The 14,979-nt window shown below is 31.1% G+C and overlaps 4 protein-coding genes and 1 long non-coding RNA gene across 6 annotated transcripts; 2 read left to right on the top strand and 3 right to left on the bottom strand.

Annotated features, from left to right (window-relative positions):
* Positions 1 to 160: 160 nt before the first annotated feature.
* Positions 161 to 1,440, bottom strand: LOC116346403. Its single transcript, XR_004201581.1, has 3 exons — positions 893 to 1,440; positions 549 to 816; positions 161 to 486 (listed from the first exon to the last, which is right to left on the bottom strand). It is a non-coding gene; the product is annotated as an uncharacterized LOC116346403 (long non-coding RNA).
* A 422-nt stretch (positions 1,441 to 1,862) lies between these two features.
* Positions 1,863 to 2,432, bottom strand: LOC116346462 (electron transfer flavoprotein regulatory factor 1). The gene is made up of 3 exons (XM_031776533.1): positions 2,406 to 2,432; positions 2,202 to 2,258; positions 1,863 to 2,141 (listed from the first exon to the last, which is right to left on the bottom strand). The coding sequence occupies exons 1-3, from the start codon at positions 2,430 to 2,432 to the stop codon at positions 1,935 to 1,937; spliced, it is 291 nt and encodes a 96-aa protein (XP_031632393.1). The 3' UTR covers positions 1,863 to 1,934.
* Positions 2,273 to 5,074, bottom strand: LOC116346401. 2 transcript variants are annotated; one of them, XM_031776434.1, is made up of 10 exons: positions 4,987 to 5,074; positions 4,720 to 4,791; positions 4,554 to 4,643; positions 4,386 to 4,496; positions 4,299 to 4,324; positions 4,124 to 4,240; positions 3,753 to 3,972; positions 3,287 to 3,649; positions 2,775 to 2,971; positions 2,273 to 2,707 (listed from the first exon to the last, which is right to left on the bottom strand). In XM_031776434.1, exons 3-10 carry the CDS (start codon positions 4,636 to 4,638, stop codon positions 2,477 to 2,479), a joined length of 1,350 nt encoding a protein of 449 aa, XP_031632294.1. In that variant the 5' UTR covers positions 4,639 to 4,643; positions 4,720 to 4,791; positions 4,987 to 5,074; the 3' UTR covers positions 2,273 to 2,476. The 2 variants fall into 2 exon arrangements, with proteins under 2 accessions (XP_031632294.1, XP_031632293.1); XM_031776433.1 differs by lacking the exon at positions 4,987 to 5,074 and having other exon boundaries at positions 4,720 to 4,958.
* Positions 5,075 to 5,317: 243 nt separating this feature from the next.
* On the top strand, positions 5,318 to 6,805 carry LOC116346402 (AN1-type zinc finger protein 2A). Its single transcript, XM_031776435.1, has 4 exons — positions 5,318 to 5,539; positions 5,850 to 5,892; positions 6,021 to 6,344; positions 6,421 to 6,805. The coding sequence occupies exons 1-4, from the start codon at positions 5,485 to 5,487 to the stop codon at positions 6,635 to 6,637; spliced, it is 639 nt and encodes a 212-aa protein (XP_031632295.1). The 5' UTR covers positions 5,318 to 5,484; the 3' UTR covers positions 6,638 to 6,805.
* A 675-nt stretch (positions 6,806 to 7,480) lies between these two features.
* Positions 7,481 to 14,805, top strand: LOC116346400 (protein lethal(2) giant larvae). The gene is made up of 11 exons (XM_031776430.1): positions 7,481 to 7,821; positions 8,999 to 9,118; positions 10,004 to 10,440; positions 10,512 to 11,568; positions 11,638 to 11,902; positions 12,063 to 12,356; positions 12,423 to 12,679; positions 12,753 to 13,108; positions 13,269 to 13,660; positions 14,242 to 14,350; positions 14,418 to 14,805. Exons 2-11 carry the CDS (start codon positions 9,035 to 9,037, stop codon positions 14,548 to 14,550), a joined length of 3,384 nt encoding a protein of 1,127 aa, XP_031632290.1. The 5' UTR covers positions 7,481 to 7,821; positions 8,999 to 9,034; the 3' UTR covers positions 14,551 to 14,805.
* Positions 14,806 to 14,979: the final 174 nt, after the last annotated feature.

Raw genomic sequence — 14,979 nt, 5'->3', positions numbered from 1 at the left:
ACCGTACAGCGTTTCTTCGCCTGGTGGTTTATTTTAAGAAATAAATAAATTTTATATACAATTTTGAATTTCATTTAGTACTTGAGAATATGATTTAAATTTAAAATTATCATATAAGCCATTTATGTTATACATTTTTGGCAATTTCCCAATTATTCTCTATTTTGTTTTAAATAATTTTCAATTTTTAGCTTGATTGTATTAAGATTTACATTCAAATCAAGTCCTGTTTACTTTGAGACGCAACTTGTATAACTAATTTTATCCGAACATTTCATTTGGGCCATTGACCGTCCCCTCCCATCACCCCCAAGAGGGGTCCCCCTACAAAATTCACGAAAATTTCGAAAAATATCCCGAAATTGGGTCCATACCCCAAAATTATTTACATATTCGGATTCCTCGTGAAAAATTACTTATAGGCTTCATACATTGTCAATCTCTCTTGACCTCCAGGCACTAGTACGCCAAACATCCGACAAACTCCTGTGTAATTTGAAGCAAAAACATTAAACAATGAATAGACTCTATTTTCAATTGATTCATACCTTTGAGCATAATTCATTTTGCAGCAACAATATCGCGTGTGCCAAACAACTGTCTATAGTGCAGCATCATCATCCTGAACATTTAATGGCCAATTTTTGTAGGTAATTTTAACCTTTCCATGTCGAATTACGTGGTAATGGTGGACCGAAAGGGTATGACTTCAGATGATTCTTTTCTTCAATATGAATTTCTTTCTTTCGCCTCTTTTTCTCTTCGTTTTTGCTGAGTATCCCAGTGGAATTGCGTGTTTATTATCGTGATGTTTTCCTTCAAAATTCAAATTGATAAAAAATAATGAGTTTCGATTCAAAAACATTTCAAATTAGATTACAAAATATCTCACCTGGCATTTTTGGCGTCGCCATCCAATTGCGATTACATCATCCAATAAAATGTTGGCATTTCTACTATTTCCACATTACCATTTGTAAGGTTGGTGAATCGATATGCAAACTCTTTGACATTTCCCAACTTTTCGTTGCTCAGCCATTGGAACTGTTCATTACTGAAGTTTTCGACCATAAACCTAAACTCTGGCGGTCTTTGATAAATGGTATTATTATCGTAAACGTTTTTGGTCAATACCGCATTGAAGTATTCTTTGAAGAAGTTTCAACGATCCCATCACAAAAAGAACTGATGATTTTCATTATCGAGTGCTTCATTCACCTAAAATAAAATCAAAAGTGAGGCCAATGAGGCAATTTCCATCATTTGAAGACTCGCTCAAACAATATTTGAGTCACAACTGCTGCATGCTCTGGTCGAAGTATTGTTTGCAAGCCACATTTTATTTAAACGAAGTTATTTTCTCTTTCTTCTTCGTCATCGTTTAACAACGACTCGTTGTTATCCCTTTTTCTTTTCATTCTTCAAGAACTGATACAAATAAAAAATAAATAAAACAAAAATAAAAAAATTTACAAATTTGGAAAAAATGCATCAAATACAGCTTAGATCAAAAACACAATAAGATAAAAAGACTTTTATCAAAAATCAAATGAAACAGTAATGAAGAACCCATTAGAAACGTCACGTCTTACCTTAATAAATCGACTCTGTATTCTAATTCGAATGTTGTTGAAATTGCCGATTGTTGGAACATCCACAGTGAATTTTATCAACACTCTGTTATTCCGAAATTAAAACCAAGACACTCACAAAAGTAACTGTGAATATGACCATTCCACAGCGAACAGTGTTCTTCTGCAGAGTTTTAAATCAAACTACTCGAATCTCTTTCCGAATAATTTGTTTATTTTTTTACTTGAGCGTAAATGAACAAATGAATCGTTAGATTTTCAATTTAAAACTTAATGTATTGGTCAGTTATTTTGTAAAATTTATTTATAGAATATTTTCGAGAAACATAGATCAAATTATGCCTATTCAACGTAATAGCGTTTCTTCATCGCACGATATTTGCGCAAAGAATACAAAGCCTCTAACTCCTTAACAATAAATTTTCCATGTTCGATCATTGATTTAATTTTATTTGGATCGGTTTCTGTGCTATTTCGAAGAAATATATCATGGCACTTTTTCCGAAATTTTTCTGGCCCACCAGGATATTCTCGGCCCAAATATTGAAGCTGAAAGATGAATAAACAAGATAAGATTAAACATGTACATATTTCGATAATTTAATTTACTGTTTTATAAAGCTGTACAACTTGTGAACGAGTCATTTGAATGATGTGAATCCGGTACTACAATTTTATGCTTCGAATTTGGACTTTTATAAATTATCTTTATTATAAAACCCAATGATCTTTTATTATAATAAGGACAATGAAGAAACGTCACTCGTTATTGATTGGAGAAAGATTTTTGACATATTTATATAACAAAATTACACACAACTGCTTGTACTTAACAGACATTTACTTAAAATACTCAAAAAATGCACTATTTGAATATTTATTTATTAATATTTTAAATCATCCAAAGTGATTGTGTAATTTTGGCTCAATTTCTCAAAATTGGGAATATTATCTTTGATTAATTTTTCCACATTGATTTTGTTCATTTCGTCTTGAATTTTAGTTTTGGCAGGATTTTCCAAAGCATCCATTATTTGATAACGAAGTAAATTTGGCAATATATTGATTACAAATTCAATGACATAATCACTTAATCCGGCTCCATCACTGCGAACCTACAATAAACAAGTTGGACGATTTAATAAGAAATCTAGCATTTTATGTTAGATCAAATTTCCTTACTTGAATATTTCCCATTTCAAGTTGCAAATCTTTGATTTGGGGTTGATTTCTTGTGTCCAACATTTGGCTTAACACAATTTTTGCTTGTATATATTGTATGGAGAATTTTATGTGACCGGTTCGAGTGATAATTCCTTTACTTACAGTAACTTCCCAGTCAGTTGACCCGATAATTTCTTGAGTTCCGAGATTCAATTCTTAAAAAAGTAAAAAAAAGTTAAACTATGCTGGATAAATAGCGGCTAAGTGAATGCGCGTTTGCGGTATGTATTTATTATGGTGCTGTTTATTTATTGTTGATGTACCAGTGGGGAGGGACAGTGCAAAGGGGAGGGACAGTGATTGACTGGGACTTGGACCAGTAATGTGCAAAGGGGAGGGGAGAGGGGGGTTTACCCCCTTTTTTTGACTTCAAAATTCTTCCGCACTGGAAAATTTTGCTCGCACATTGCTGACTAAGACACATCCACTTATCCGATAGTCTATTAAGTTCTATTTATTGATTATCATACCAATTGTAACAACATTATTGTCCAAACTGAGTCCAAAATCACCAACACGATAAAATCCACTAACACCGCTCATCCATGAATTTTTTAATTGAATTGAAAATAAACCAACTGAATGGTTATAATCCTTGATAATAAATGGGTCGAAGTTCATTTCACGAACTTTTCTTCGTGCTTCTCCTATCGCCATATCCAAAGGTGAAATAGAATTCGGAAGTTTATAATCCGTCATTAACTCGTTAACTTTTGAATCAATTTCAGTGCGCAATTTTGTATATGCTTCGTTCAGCATAAAGGGTTTCATCGTGTCGAACACGAGACTGGGTGCCGTGTTAATAAGTGATTGAAAAATGCTTCCCATGAATCCTAAACGAAACAAAATAATGAAGAAATATGTGAAATATATTATTCAATTAGACATCTCTTGAGACATCTTGTTCCAGATTCAAAACTTTAGAATAAAATTTACCCAAATTTTTAAAGTCTGTCGTTAACCCAGCGAAATTCATATCCATAACGATATCTTGGGTCCGTATTTTTCCATCACGCTCAACGGCGACAGACGCATTCGATTTGGCTGTTACATTGGTTAGGGTTACGTTGAATGGTCCACTTGTTGATGAAAATAGCGACGACAATGTATAGTTACCTATTATATACATTACATCTAGTTGTATTTCAGCTTTTACCTAAGGATGATCAGAAGAAAAGAAAGAAAATGGAAATGAGTCAATAGTTATTGGAACAAAATGGTAAAAGAATCGAAGCCTTCGATTCGAAGGAATGGATCAAGAATTGTAGAGTAATGGAATGTAAGAATTTGCATATAAATATTTTTACCATTAATCGATTGACATCAATACCCATTTTTCTTATACGGAACTTTGATAATCCATGTGCAAGTGTATCCTTCATTATGAGTGTTCCCATGCCAAGCGATTGCTTGCTATATGGAACCTAATAATAATTAATATTTAGTACAATATAAACTTTATTCTATGTCTTTAGTAATTACTGAAAATGGATCCGGTACAGGTGCCCCTACAAAAGTTTCAAACGTAAATAAATTAAATCACAAGCGCTTCAAGTGGAATCTACATACCTGGTATGCCACATGGATCATTTTGTTTGTAATGTTCCAATAAAGCTATGATTTGTGCGGATAATTGGCTTTCTGCAACTTTTCTATTATGTGGATTAGTTACGAATTTTCCTAGACAACAAATATTTTAATTGAATAATTGAAAAAAAAAAGAATTTCAACGTATACCTATGCAAGTCGAATTGCATTCACAATTTATTACGGCTACCAAACTAAGGAGCAATATCGTTGGCGTTATCCATTTGATCGTCATTATATCTGAATGATATAAAAATGGAAACACATAGAACATGAAATGAAATATTTAATAATTTTTTATAAAAACTATACAAACCTCTAACTTTTCTTTAGTTTTGCGTGTACAAAAACTCAAAGGTCAATCCTTATCACACAGCTTGCTTCCGACCTATTGGAATTTATGCGTCATTTATAATTTGAAATGTTTAATATGATTTATTTTCACTTGATAATAACAAAAAATCACAATATTAAATTTGTACAGTTATATTAGTTTGACTTAAATAAATTGATTGAACTTGGTGTGACACCAATAACTACTGAATATTTCTAAATAAAAAAGTTGTATTTTTTAACAATATACACAATAGCATGTAGATGTAAAGTTTTTTCTTCATCCAACAGCATTTAACAACTGATAAGGGTCTCTCGATTTACACTGTGGCAATATTAAGCAGAAAGTAAGTTACTTTGAACGAAAAATCATTTTCGATTGTTAAAAATTTGTACATAGTTAATTCAAAAAGAATCGGGAAATATTTTTATATTAAAAAAAGATACAAAAAACCATAAATTTCTTGAAATTTTTGAAAGCAAATATGAGTATATCAGCGCCCTCTTCATTATTTTTGATAACTTATTTTCATATACAAATGTCAAACAATGGATTCTATGACATTGCTTTCGCTTACAGCTGGAAAAAAAAAACATGAGTAAGCATTCCAGTTTTCAGAGTCATCGTTTGATTTGAGTAATTTCAATTAGCAGAAAGGAAATTAGTTATTTTCTCATAATCGATAAAAATAAATATTTATGTAAAAAAAAAAAACGTGAGCTTGAGATAAAATTTTGTGTTATCATCATGGAGTTTCCACATTTAGGAAGACATTGCTCGGAAAAATCTTGCAACAAATTGGGTATGTTATTGTAATTCAATGATTAAAACCAAATGGATTTATAAATACAATTTTAAAATAAAAAAAAAACCACGACGGAAACAAACATACATGTAATAACTACTTTATACGTGAAAAAACATACAGAACATGAAAATAAATTATGAACATGTTATTGATTTTCACTCACCTAATTGTCTCAGTTTGAAAGGACAAATATAATATATTTATGATACTAATTGAAAACAGTCGTTGCTTATAGTAAAATTTAATGGCCAAGAAACTCAAGACATATTTAAATGATAAAGTGTCAATATTTTTGTTCCCTCAGATTTCCTTCCAATGAGTTGTGATGCATGCTTATTGATATTTTGGTAAGTATACATACATAATCAATTCCATACACAATATGTCAATGTATGGTAATAACCTTTAAGATTTCAAGGCCAAAATTATATTGTATACAAACACTAAATAGAAAAATTTAATTTCAATATTGCAGTTCGGACCACTTCAGCTATCAAAAACATAAATGTACATCAGCTCACAAAAAAGACGTTCAAGTGCCAGTGTGTCCATTATGCTCACTTCCAGTTCCTACACCACGAGGAATTCTTCCCGATATCTCAATTTCACAGCACATTGACCAGTATTGCAAATCAGACAAGACAAAAATTTTCAACAATAAATGCTCTTTCAGAGGTTGTAAGAAAAAAGAATTGATACCCGTTCAATGTGGTCAATGCAAATTGAATTTTTGCCTACGACATCGTCACACAACGGACCATGAATGCAATCCGAAATCGGCAAGATCAAATTTGCTAGCGTAAGTTTGTATACTAATTATCATGAGATCAAAACCATGTTGATGACCATTTTGAATATTTTCATTACATATACAGGAATGCTGCCATGAATCGTCAAAGTGCAAATCAATCAAACCATTTGCAATCGGTACAGGGTGGAATGACTGAAGATGAAGCTCTTGCACACGCGTTGGCACGTAGTATACAAGAATTGGATGAATCACACGATCGAAACAGACGCAATCAACAACAGACAGTGCCTTGCGGAGTTAGTAATGCCAATGCAAACAAGGATAAATGTTTACTCTCTTAGATGCGTTCAAAAAAAAGATTAGTTACATGAGTCAATCAATTTATATATTTATTTCATGAAGTAATATCAAAACTATTAGATTATTAGACTTGCAAAATCAATACTATGATGAAAAGTGACGCAATCTATAAAAGATTTTTTTCGGCAGAAATTTAAATTCAGTTAATACTAAGATAATTTTATTATAATCAATTTTCATTTGTTTTTTTTTTTTTTGTTTTTTAGAAAATAAAAGTGTTAAGAAATTATACATAGCATGCACATAACAGCGCAAAATAGTTCTATATTCCTAGAATAGAACGTTTATAGTGTTGAAAAATGCTTTTATATAAATTTTGTGAAAAATAAAAATAAAAAATTAAGTCTCCTATAAATGCGTCGACTAGCTTAAAATGTAGGGAAATGCTATGATTTCGTTTTTTATCTATTTTTAAATGAACTACACAAGTTTATATATTTCTGTAATGAATCATGCTTCCGCAAAATTATAATTTTAATAAACTAGATCTTAGAACTTGTTTAAAAGCAACAACAAAAAGTTTCATTTCTTTAACAGGAAGAATGGATGTAATGATTATATTTGTTTTGTTGGGTGCAGTGACAGTGCTGTGAACGGACCCCAATTGAGTCATAATAAAAAGAGATAGATACAGATATACAAATTATAACACCATAAAAGAAAAAAAATCTAAGTAAATTTTATTAAATTAATAAATAATTTCCATTCCTGAAAATTCAAATAAAATGCTTACACGTATTTAAATTTAAATCGATAAAAATGCAACTCAATTCGTTCAATAAAAAAAAAACAAGAATGAGACACTAACCTCTGTATGTGTATGTGTGCGATGATGACGCTACACCAGATTCTCTCTTTTTTATTATGCTTAGCAAGCTACACCGGTCATCAAGCAAAGTAGTGAATGGTTGACAACTTAAAAGTTAATACATAGTTACTTTGCGTACATTTTTATTTTGTTATTTGTTCGCGTCTTAATTTTGTTTAACGTCCAAAATTTATTTATTTCCCAAATAATTCATTACATTTATGTTATACATAAAAATATAATACTGGTTGATTTTTTATTACGATTTGGTTGATATGTTTAGTTCTTTCTATTGTACACAAGTTGAGTGTAAACTGTATACAAATTTGGTGTGTTACTTAGAAGTTACTTCAAAAAGTAAGTAAAAGTGTTGATGTGTGTTTGCTGTTTAAGTGTTATTGATTGAATTCATCGGACGGTCACTTACCCAAATTAATTTTAATTTTATAAACATTAAAATAATCCATTGTTGGAAAAAATGAACAATTCTAATAACTCCTTCATGTAGAAATTCATACGTTAAAATGTACAAGATTATTCTAGATTCCTATTTCTTTAATATGGAATTCTGCCTCAAAAAATTATATATATATAATAATATATATTGTCAAAAACTTTATGCATATATAAAACTGTATATAAATATATACATATTATTCAATCAACATTGAATTGGATTTCATCATTAGGTGTATAAGTCACACCGTTTGTGTGTTTATATAGTGGTAACTATGTGTAAAATGCTTAAAATGAATATGCAAATGTGTGAGTAATTTCGGCTCTTTTTTCGCTCATTCATACAATCTATATTGAACAGACGCTCATTTCACTCATTGTTTTTTGAACTCTTAATAAATGTTGTCCGTTCATTTTTTTATATCTATTGTAATTCTTCTGTACATTTTTATTTCCATTATATTACATATAATGCAAAAGAACTATAACAACATTAAAAAACTGTACATTTTTAAAGTTTTGCTTGAATTGTAATAGAGCAATAGCTGTTTTGTTTATTCCAAACTAATGGGTGCGGTTATTTGTAAAACAAGAAAATTGAACTGAATTGAATGAATCAACGGACATAAAATTATAATTAAAAATTATTCCAAAGATTGAATTTGAAATCGCAGTCTTGGCAGTTATTGTTTTTTTGTTTTTCGAATCAATTTTAAATGATCTATCTATTCTTATAATTATCTTATAATTCAAAGATACTTTTACTCTAGTAGTATTGAATTTATCCAAAATTGTGTGTCGTGCATTTATATTCTTATTATTAAATGAGTATTTCATTAACTACCCGCGAAATATTGAGCAAAGTTCATATAAAAGATACATAGCAAAAACTTGTTTGACGACATTCTGTAGGTCAAAGTGGAATAATTTCAAGTCTAAAAATTATAATTCATAATTGATAAAAGTTCAAATAAAGTTTCAAAAAATGAACTTTCCCAAAACAAAATTTAAGTTATATCAAAAATATTCTTCAAAATATGAAATGGTACAATAAAATATGTAATGATTTTTTTCAAAGTTTCCAATTAGTTGAATCGACAAAAGGGAAGCAAAGATGTGGAAGTTCATCCGCGGAAAAGGTCAACAACCCTTAGCTGAACGACAGAAATTACAGAAGGAACTTTTTGCTTACAAAAAGGTAATTAGATATTTTTCTTTGTTTTTGGAATGTGATGGTAAAATAAATTGATTTAACATGTCATATTGAGATGGAAACTGAATTGCTGATGGAAAATGAATATGTAAGTGAATAAGATTGTGGGAGACAGTCTTGAATCAATTTGCTGCAGAGCCATATATTTCCAACCATTGAAGTTTATACATGAAAGTATTTGCCTTCAATTTTTTTTTTGCGAAACAATCGCCCCTTTCAAATTATGTTTAAATAGTTCGCAATCTTTTGTTTGTAATCAAATTTTATATTTGCGATTTTAATACAATCGAAGAGCATAAATAAAAAAAATACATAGATTGGTAATCTTATACGCAATACCTCACTCGTATTCAACTGTACAAAATAGATTTTATCATTTTCAAACAGTTCTTTCGACATCTTAATAAAAAAATAACCATGTTCATGAGTAAGGAACATAAATGTCCGATAAGATATGAATATAGCCTCTACCGATCTTATCATCACGGCTTATTTACTCAAAAAAAAAAGTTTTGAGATACTGTTGCTCAATTCGTAATATTTCTTCATTTAGATAAAAGTAAATTGTCAACGCGAATACTACGCAATATGTATTGATAATCTGATCATAAGAGAATCATCCAAAATAAATTGCCTTTCGTACATGTATATTCAAATTATCAACGTAAACAATGGGCGTGGTTTTTTGTTTACAAAATATTTATTCATTACAATTAGGTTGATATAAGGCTGATAAAGATAACAAAAGCTATATTAAACACAAAAAAATATTCTTACCTGAGAACTTTGAAGTAAAACATAAAATACTTTTCATACTCTTGATAGAATGTCACAAATATTTAATGAAGAAATATTCAAATCTTTTTATAGACAGTACAACATGGATTTCCACACAAACCATCTGCAATGGCCTACGATCCTTTGCGAAAACTATTCGCAATCGGAACACATTCGGGGGCAATAAAAGTCTTTGGACGTCCTGGTGTAGAGTTTTATGGGCAACATTTAACACAGTCAAACACTTCAGCTGACTGTATTATACAATTACTAGAATGGATTCCAGATACAGGTCGTATTTTGTCCCTGACAACATCAAATCAATTGATCCTATGGGAACCAGCTGGAGCGATGTTGGTCCCAATCAAAAGCCTATCGTTCGACACCAAGAAAAAGATATCATCATTATGCTGCTCTCTCGAAAAAGACTTGATATGGATTGGGACCGAACAGGGAAACATTTATTTTTTGAATTTAAAGACTTTTCTAATCAAAGAACCAATCATTTTTCTGGACAACGTTCTAGATAAGTAAGTTGGCTTTATTTTTTTAATATATAAATATATTTTTTTCTAATTTTTCACTTTTGTCTTCAAAATAGAGTTCCAGAGTACACATTCAGCTCAGCACATAATGCAGTTGAATCAATTAAACAGCTCTCAAACAATCACAATCAAATCCTCATTGCCTATAATCGAAAACTTTGCGTGCTTTGGGATTTGGAAGAAAACACAGTTGTTCGTTCTTTTATAGCATCGGGGCATATTGTTGGGCTATATGTTAATGCGGATAGCCAGGATTTTACTTGCTATCACGAGGATGGTTCATATGCAACTTGGTCAATTGATGATCCAAGCGCACCAAAGGACCATGCATTCGTACCATACGGACCTGATCCATGCAAATTGATCAATAAATTGGTCAAAGGGAAACGCAATGAAAATGATATTGTTATATTTTCGGGTGGAATGCCTCGATCTTTATACGGTGATCGACAATGTGTCTCTATTCATTGCGCAGATGATTCAAAGATTTGCTTGGATTTTACATCAAAAGTTATCGACTTTTTCGTATCATTTGATGACGAATGCACAAGTCAAGTCCAAGCATTAGTTGTACTTCTGGAAGAGGAGCTATGTGCCTATGATCTAACTGATCCAACATTGAAACCAATTAAGTTACCATATTTGCACTCAGTGCACACATCAGCTGTAACTTGCAATCATTTAGTATCTCAAGTGAGTGGACAAATATATCAAAAAATAGCTGAAGCGGGAAAGAGAAATGAAATCGAATACAGTGAATTAGAATGGCCAGTTACTGGTGGAACTTTATTTGAAAAAGGCGAAGATTTGGCTACAAAAGAATACGAAATATTATTAACCGGTCACGAAGATGGTTCGGTAAAATTTTGGGATTGTACTGGTGTTGTTCTTGTGCCGTTACTACATTTCAAAACAGCAACTCTCTTTGGAAATGACGATGATGACTTCGAAGATCTTCATGATAATCAAGAAAAACTAGATGACTCCGAACCACCATTCCGCAAATCTGGATTATTCGATCCATATTCTGATGATCCTCGACTAGCTGTCAAAAGGATAGCATTTTGTCAGAAATCTGGACAACTCATAGTTGCCGGAACAGCAGGAAATATTGTAAGAATTATAATAAAAACTAATTACAAAAAATAATTTCAAAAAAAATATTTTTCATTTATAAATTAGGTTTGCGCTAATTTAAACTGTAAAACTCAAGAAGGCCCGTTGAGAGTTACAACAATGAATTTGGTTAGCGACCGTGATGGTTTCATTTGGAAAGGACATGATCAACTGAAAATAAAACCACATTTGCTTAATGAGCCAATAACACCAATTGAAGATGGTCTTCAAGTTACTGGAATCTTACAAGTTCTACCACCCGCTGCCATAACTTGTGTGGCTCTACAGTCGAATTGGAATTTAGTTGCTGCCGGAACCGGACATGGATTAGGTATGTAAATAGCTCTTTAATTTAAAGCATTACAAATATCAGTGAAGCAATTTTATCTGTTATTTAGCATACGTACGCATTAAGCAATTAGAATTTTTAAAAAAACCATTGTTAATACAATATATTTTCTTCGTGATTTGTATATTTTTTCATGGATTAGTTTTGTTCGATTACTTCAACCATTTTCCCGTCTTACACCGATGTACTTTGAATCCAAACGATTTAACTGGAGCTGGAGAAGCACTTTCGCGCAGAAAATCATTTAAAAAAACTCTACGTGAATCATTCCGTCGATTACGAAAAGGAAGATCAACCAGAAACAATCCAGGTGCAACACAAACACCAATCGCTGAAACACGTCCAATCGAACGTCAAATTGAAGCACGACCGGTAGATGATGCAATGAATTCATTGGTTCGGTGTCTGACATTTTCTCAAACTTTTATCGCAAACAGTAAGTAAATATGATTTCAATAGTTTATTCATATTTTCATTAACATTTTGCTTTTAATTATTTTAGTCCATACAACCACTCCCACACTATGGTCAGCAACAAACTCAAGCTGTGTGTCAGTATTCGTTCTTAACATTCCACCCAAATCTGTAAATGACATACCATCCGAACAACGAAAAATGATAACAGCCCAATTGGCCAAATCGATTCAGCTTAAACATCGTGCACCGGTCGTTAACATATCAATTTTTGATAATTCTGGCGTTCCACTTGAACTTTCACATGGCCCTGGTACTGCCCCGCATCGTGTGCTTATAGCATCGGTAAGTTGCTTATCGCGTCCATTTATAATATCTACTCATTAATATTCATTGTTTGTTTCATTCTCTAATCTAGGAAGAACAATTCAAGGTATTTTCATTACCGCAACTTAAACCGGTGACCAAATATAAATTAACAGCACACGAAGGTGCACGTGTTCGCAAAATGGCATTTGCCACATTTTCATGCATTGTACCACCAAATTTGATTCACTCACACAGTCCCACGAAAACTCCTTCCAAAGGAGATTCTACGAATGATCATAATATAATCAGTGATAATACACATAACACTTCAATCGATGCAAATGTAGCAATGCACACAGAAGTTGGTCTACTATGCTTGACAAATCTTGGCGATTGTTTAGTATTATCCATTCCGGAATTGAAGCGACAAATTAATGCAGCAGCTGTACGTCGAGAGGATATAAGGTATTTTTTGACGTTTTGTTTAAAAATAGTAATAAATTTCTTCATTCGTTTCAAAATATTATTCAATTTAAATTCATTTAAATTCATTAAATCATCATTAAATTAATAATAATTTGATGAATTTGAATTGAAAAATTGTAATTTTATTTAATAAATATAGTGGGATTACATCGCTGTGCTTCACTAACTACGGAGAAGCCCTCTATATGATGTCTTCTTCAGAATTACAACGTATTTCATTATCAGCTACGAAAAGCGTTCGTGCGGAAGGTGTTATTGAAGTTGAGCCACACGATTCTATATTGAATGAAGACGAAGACGATGACGATGACGAAGATGATGACAGAAAGTCAGAAACAAAATCAATATCAACGATTGGAACAAAAGATGAACAAACAAAACTGGGAGAATATCTAACAAATGGTGTAGATGTTTCACCCGCAAATGTAACCATCACCAGTTCAATTGGTGATATTACTGTTGATTCAGTTCGAGATCATTTGAATTCTACTGTGACAACACTTCATGCAACAACAACTGAAGAAATTGTGGGTATGTTGATATGATATAATCCTTTTATCTCAGTTTGTGCAATTTTTAAGAGAAAAGTCGACTTTTGCATCAAAAATATTACATACAAACGCATTTGACCCTCCAAATATTGAATTATATAAATATAAAATAATAAGACAACGTTTATTTAAAAAAGTCAATAACCTACTGCTTTGAGAAAACAATAAAAAAAATATTGGGTCTAAATGCCATTTACGACTGAGCTTAGTCTAATAAATAAACTCGAAAAAAGTTTTTGGAAAATAAATTCAAAACAATACGATTTAAGTATTTGAAATTGAAAAATTGATAAGTATGGTCTATTTTTGAGATTGTGGGGTTAATTTACTATTATACATGTTTTTTCATGTGTTTTGACAAAATTCTTATAATAATTTTGAGTAAGGTATTAGCTTGTTTCACGTCGTCATATTTTTATAAAATTCTATTTCTGGGTCCCAAATGTATTTATATGTAAAATTACCGTTATTTGTCGACTTTTCTTTTTAAAAATGGTTATGATTTTAAACTTTCTGATGGGAGTGTAAACTATTTTAATGTTTAATCGTTCAATTCTGAAGGTCGTTTGTCCGTTTTAAGCACTCAAGCAAACAACACACTTTCGTCAATTCAAATGAAGGATGTGCCAGACATAAATATATCGAATTTAAAAGATTTAGCTCCGATTGGGTAAATTAAACGATTTTAACTATTTAAAAATAAGAAACATGGGTAACTTTGCATTGATATTTTTTAGTGAAACAACCGAAACTAGCTCAAACACAATTGTCATTAAATCCATTATTACTACGATTTCAAATGGACAAGAAAATGGAGAAACTGAAAAAATAACTACTACAACAACAACACGAAAGGAATCACAATTGTGAGCCAGAGTTGTAACACATGTGTTACAAGATGCATCTTCACATGGTGGTATAATTATAATTAGTGTCGTATTTAATGAACGAGACTACAAAACTCTAAATCGAATATTATATTTTTTTATTGGTAATGTGAAAATGTCTATGAACAAACAAATGAATCGTATAATGTGCACAAAATACTTAAATGGCCTTGAAAACTAACAATCACGAAACTGATTTGAATAAAAGGAATGGAAGTTCAATTCAAATTAGAAACTATTTCTTAATGCAATTTTAGTTTTAAATAAATACATTTTAAGAGCCACTAGAAACATATACAACACCACATACACCATATCAAATTAGCATTCACTAATTTAGAAAATATTTTTTTTTATTTTTGCATACACATAAAAGATAATATTAATATGCAATTTTATTCACATATTATTT

The sequence above is a fragment of the Contarinia nasturtii genome, unplaced genomic scaffold, assembly GCF_009176525.2.
Source record: "Contarinia nasturtii isolate CC-2019 unplaced genomic scaffold, AAFC_CNas_1.1 Cnas_scaffold_1500, whole genome shotgun sequence".
Taxonomy (NCBI): domain Eukaryota; kingdom Metazoa; phylum Arthropoda; class Insecta; order Diptera; family Cecidomyiidae; genus Contarinia; species Contarinia nasturtii.
The sequence above is the reverse complement of the archived record's forward strand: the minus strand, read 5'-3'. Positions and strand labels throughout refer to the sequence as shown.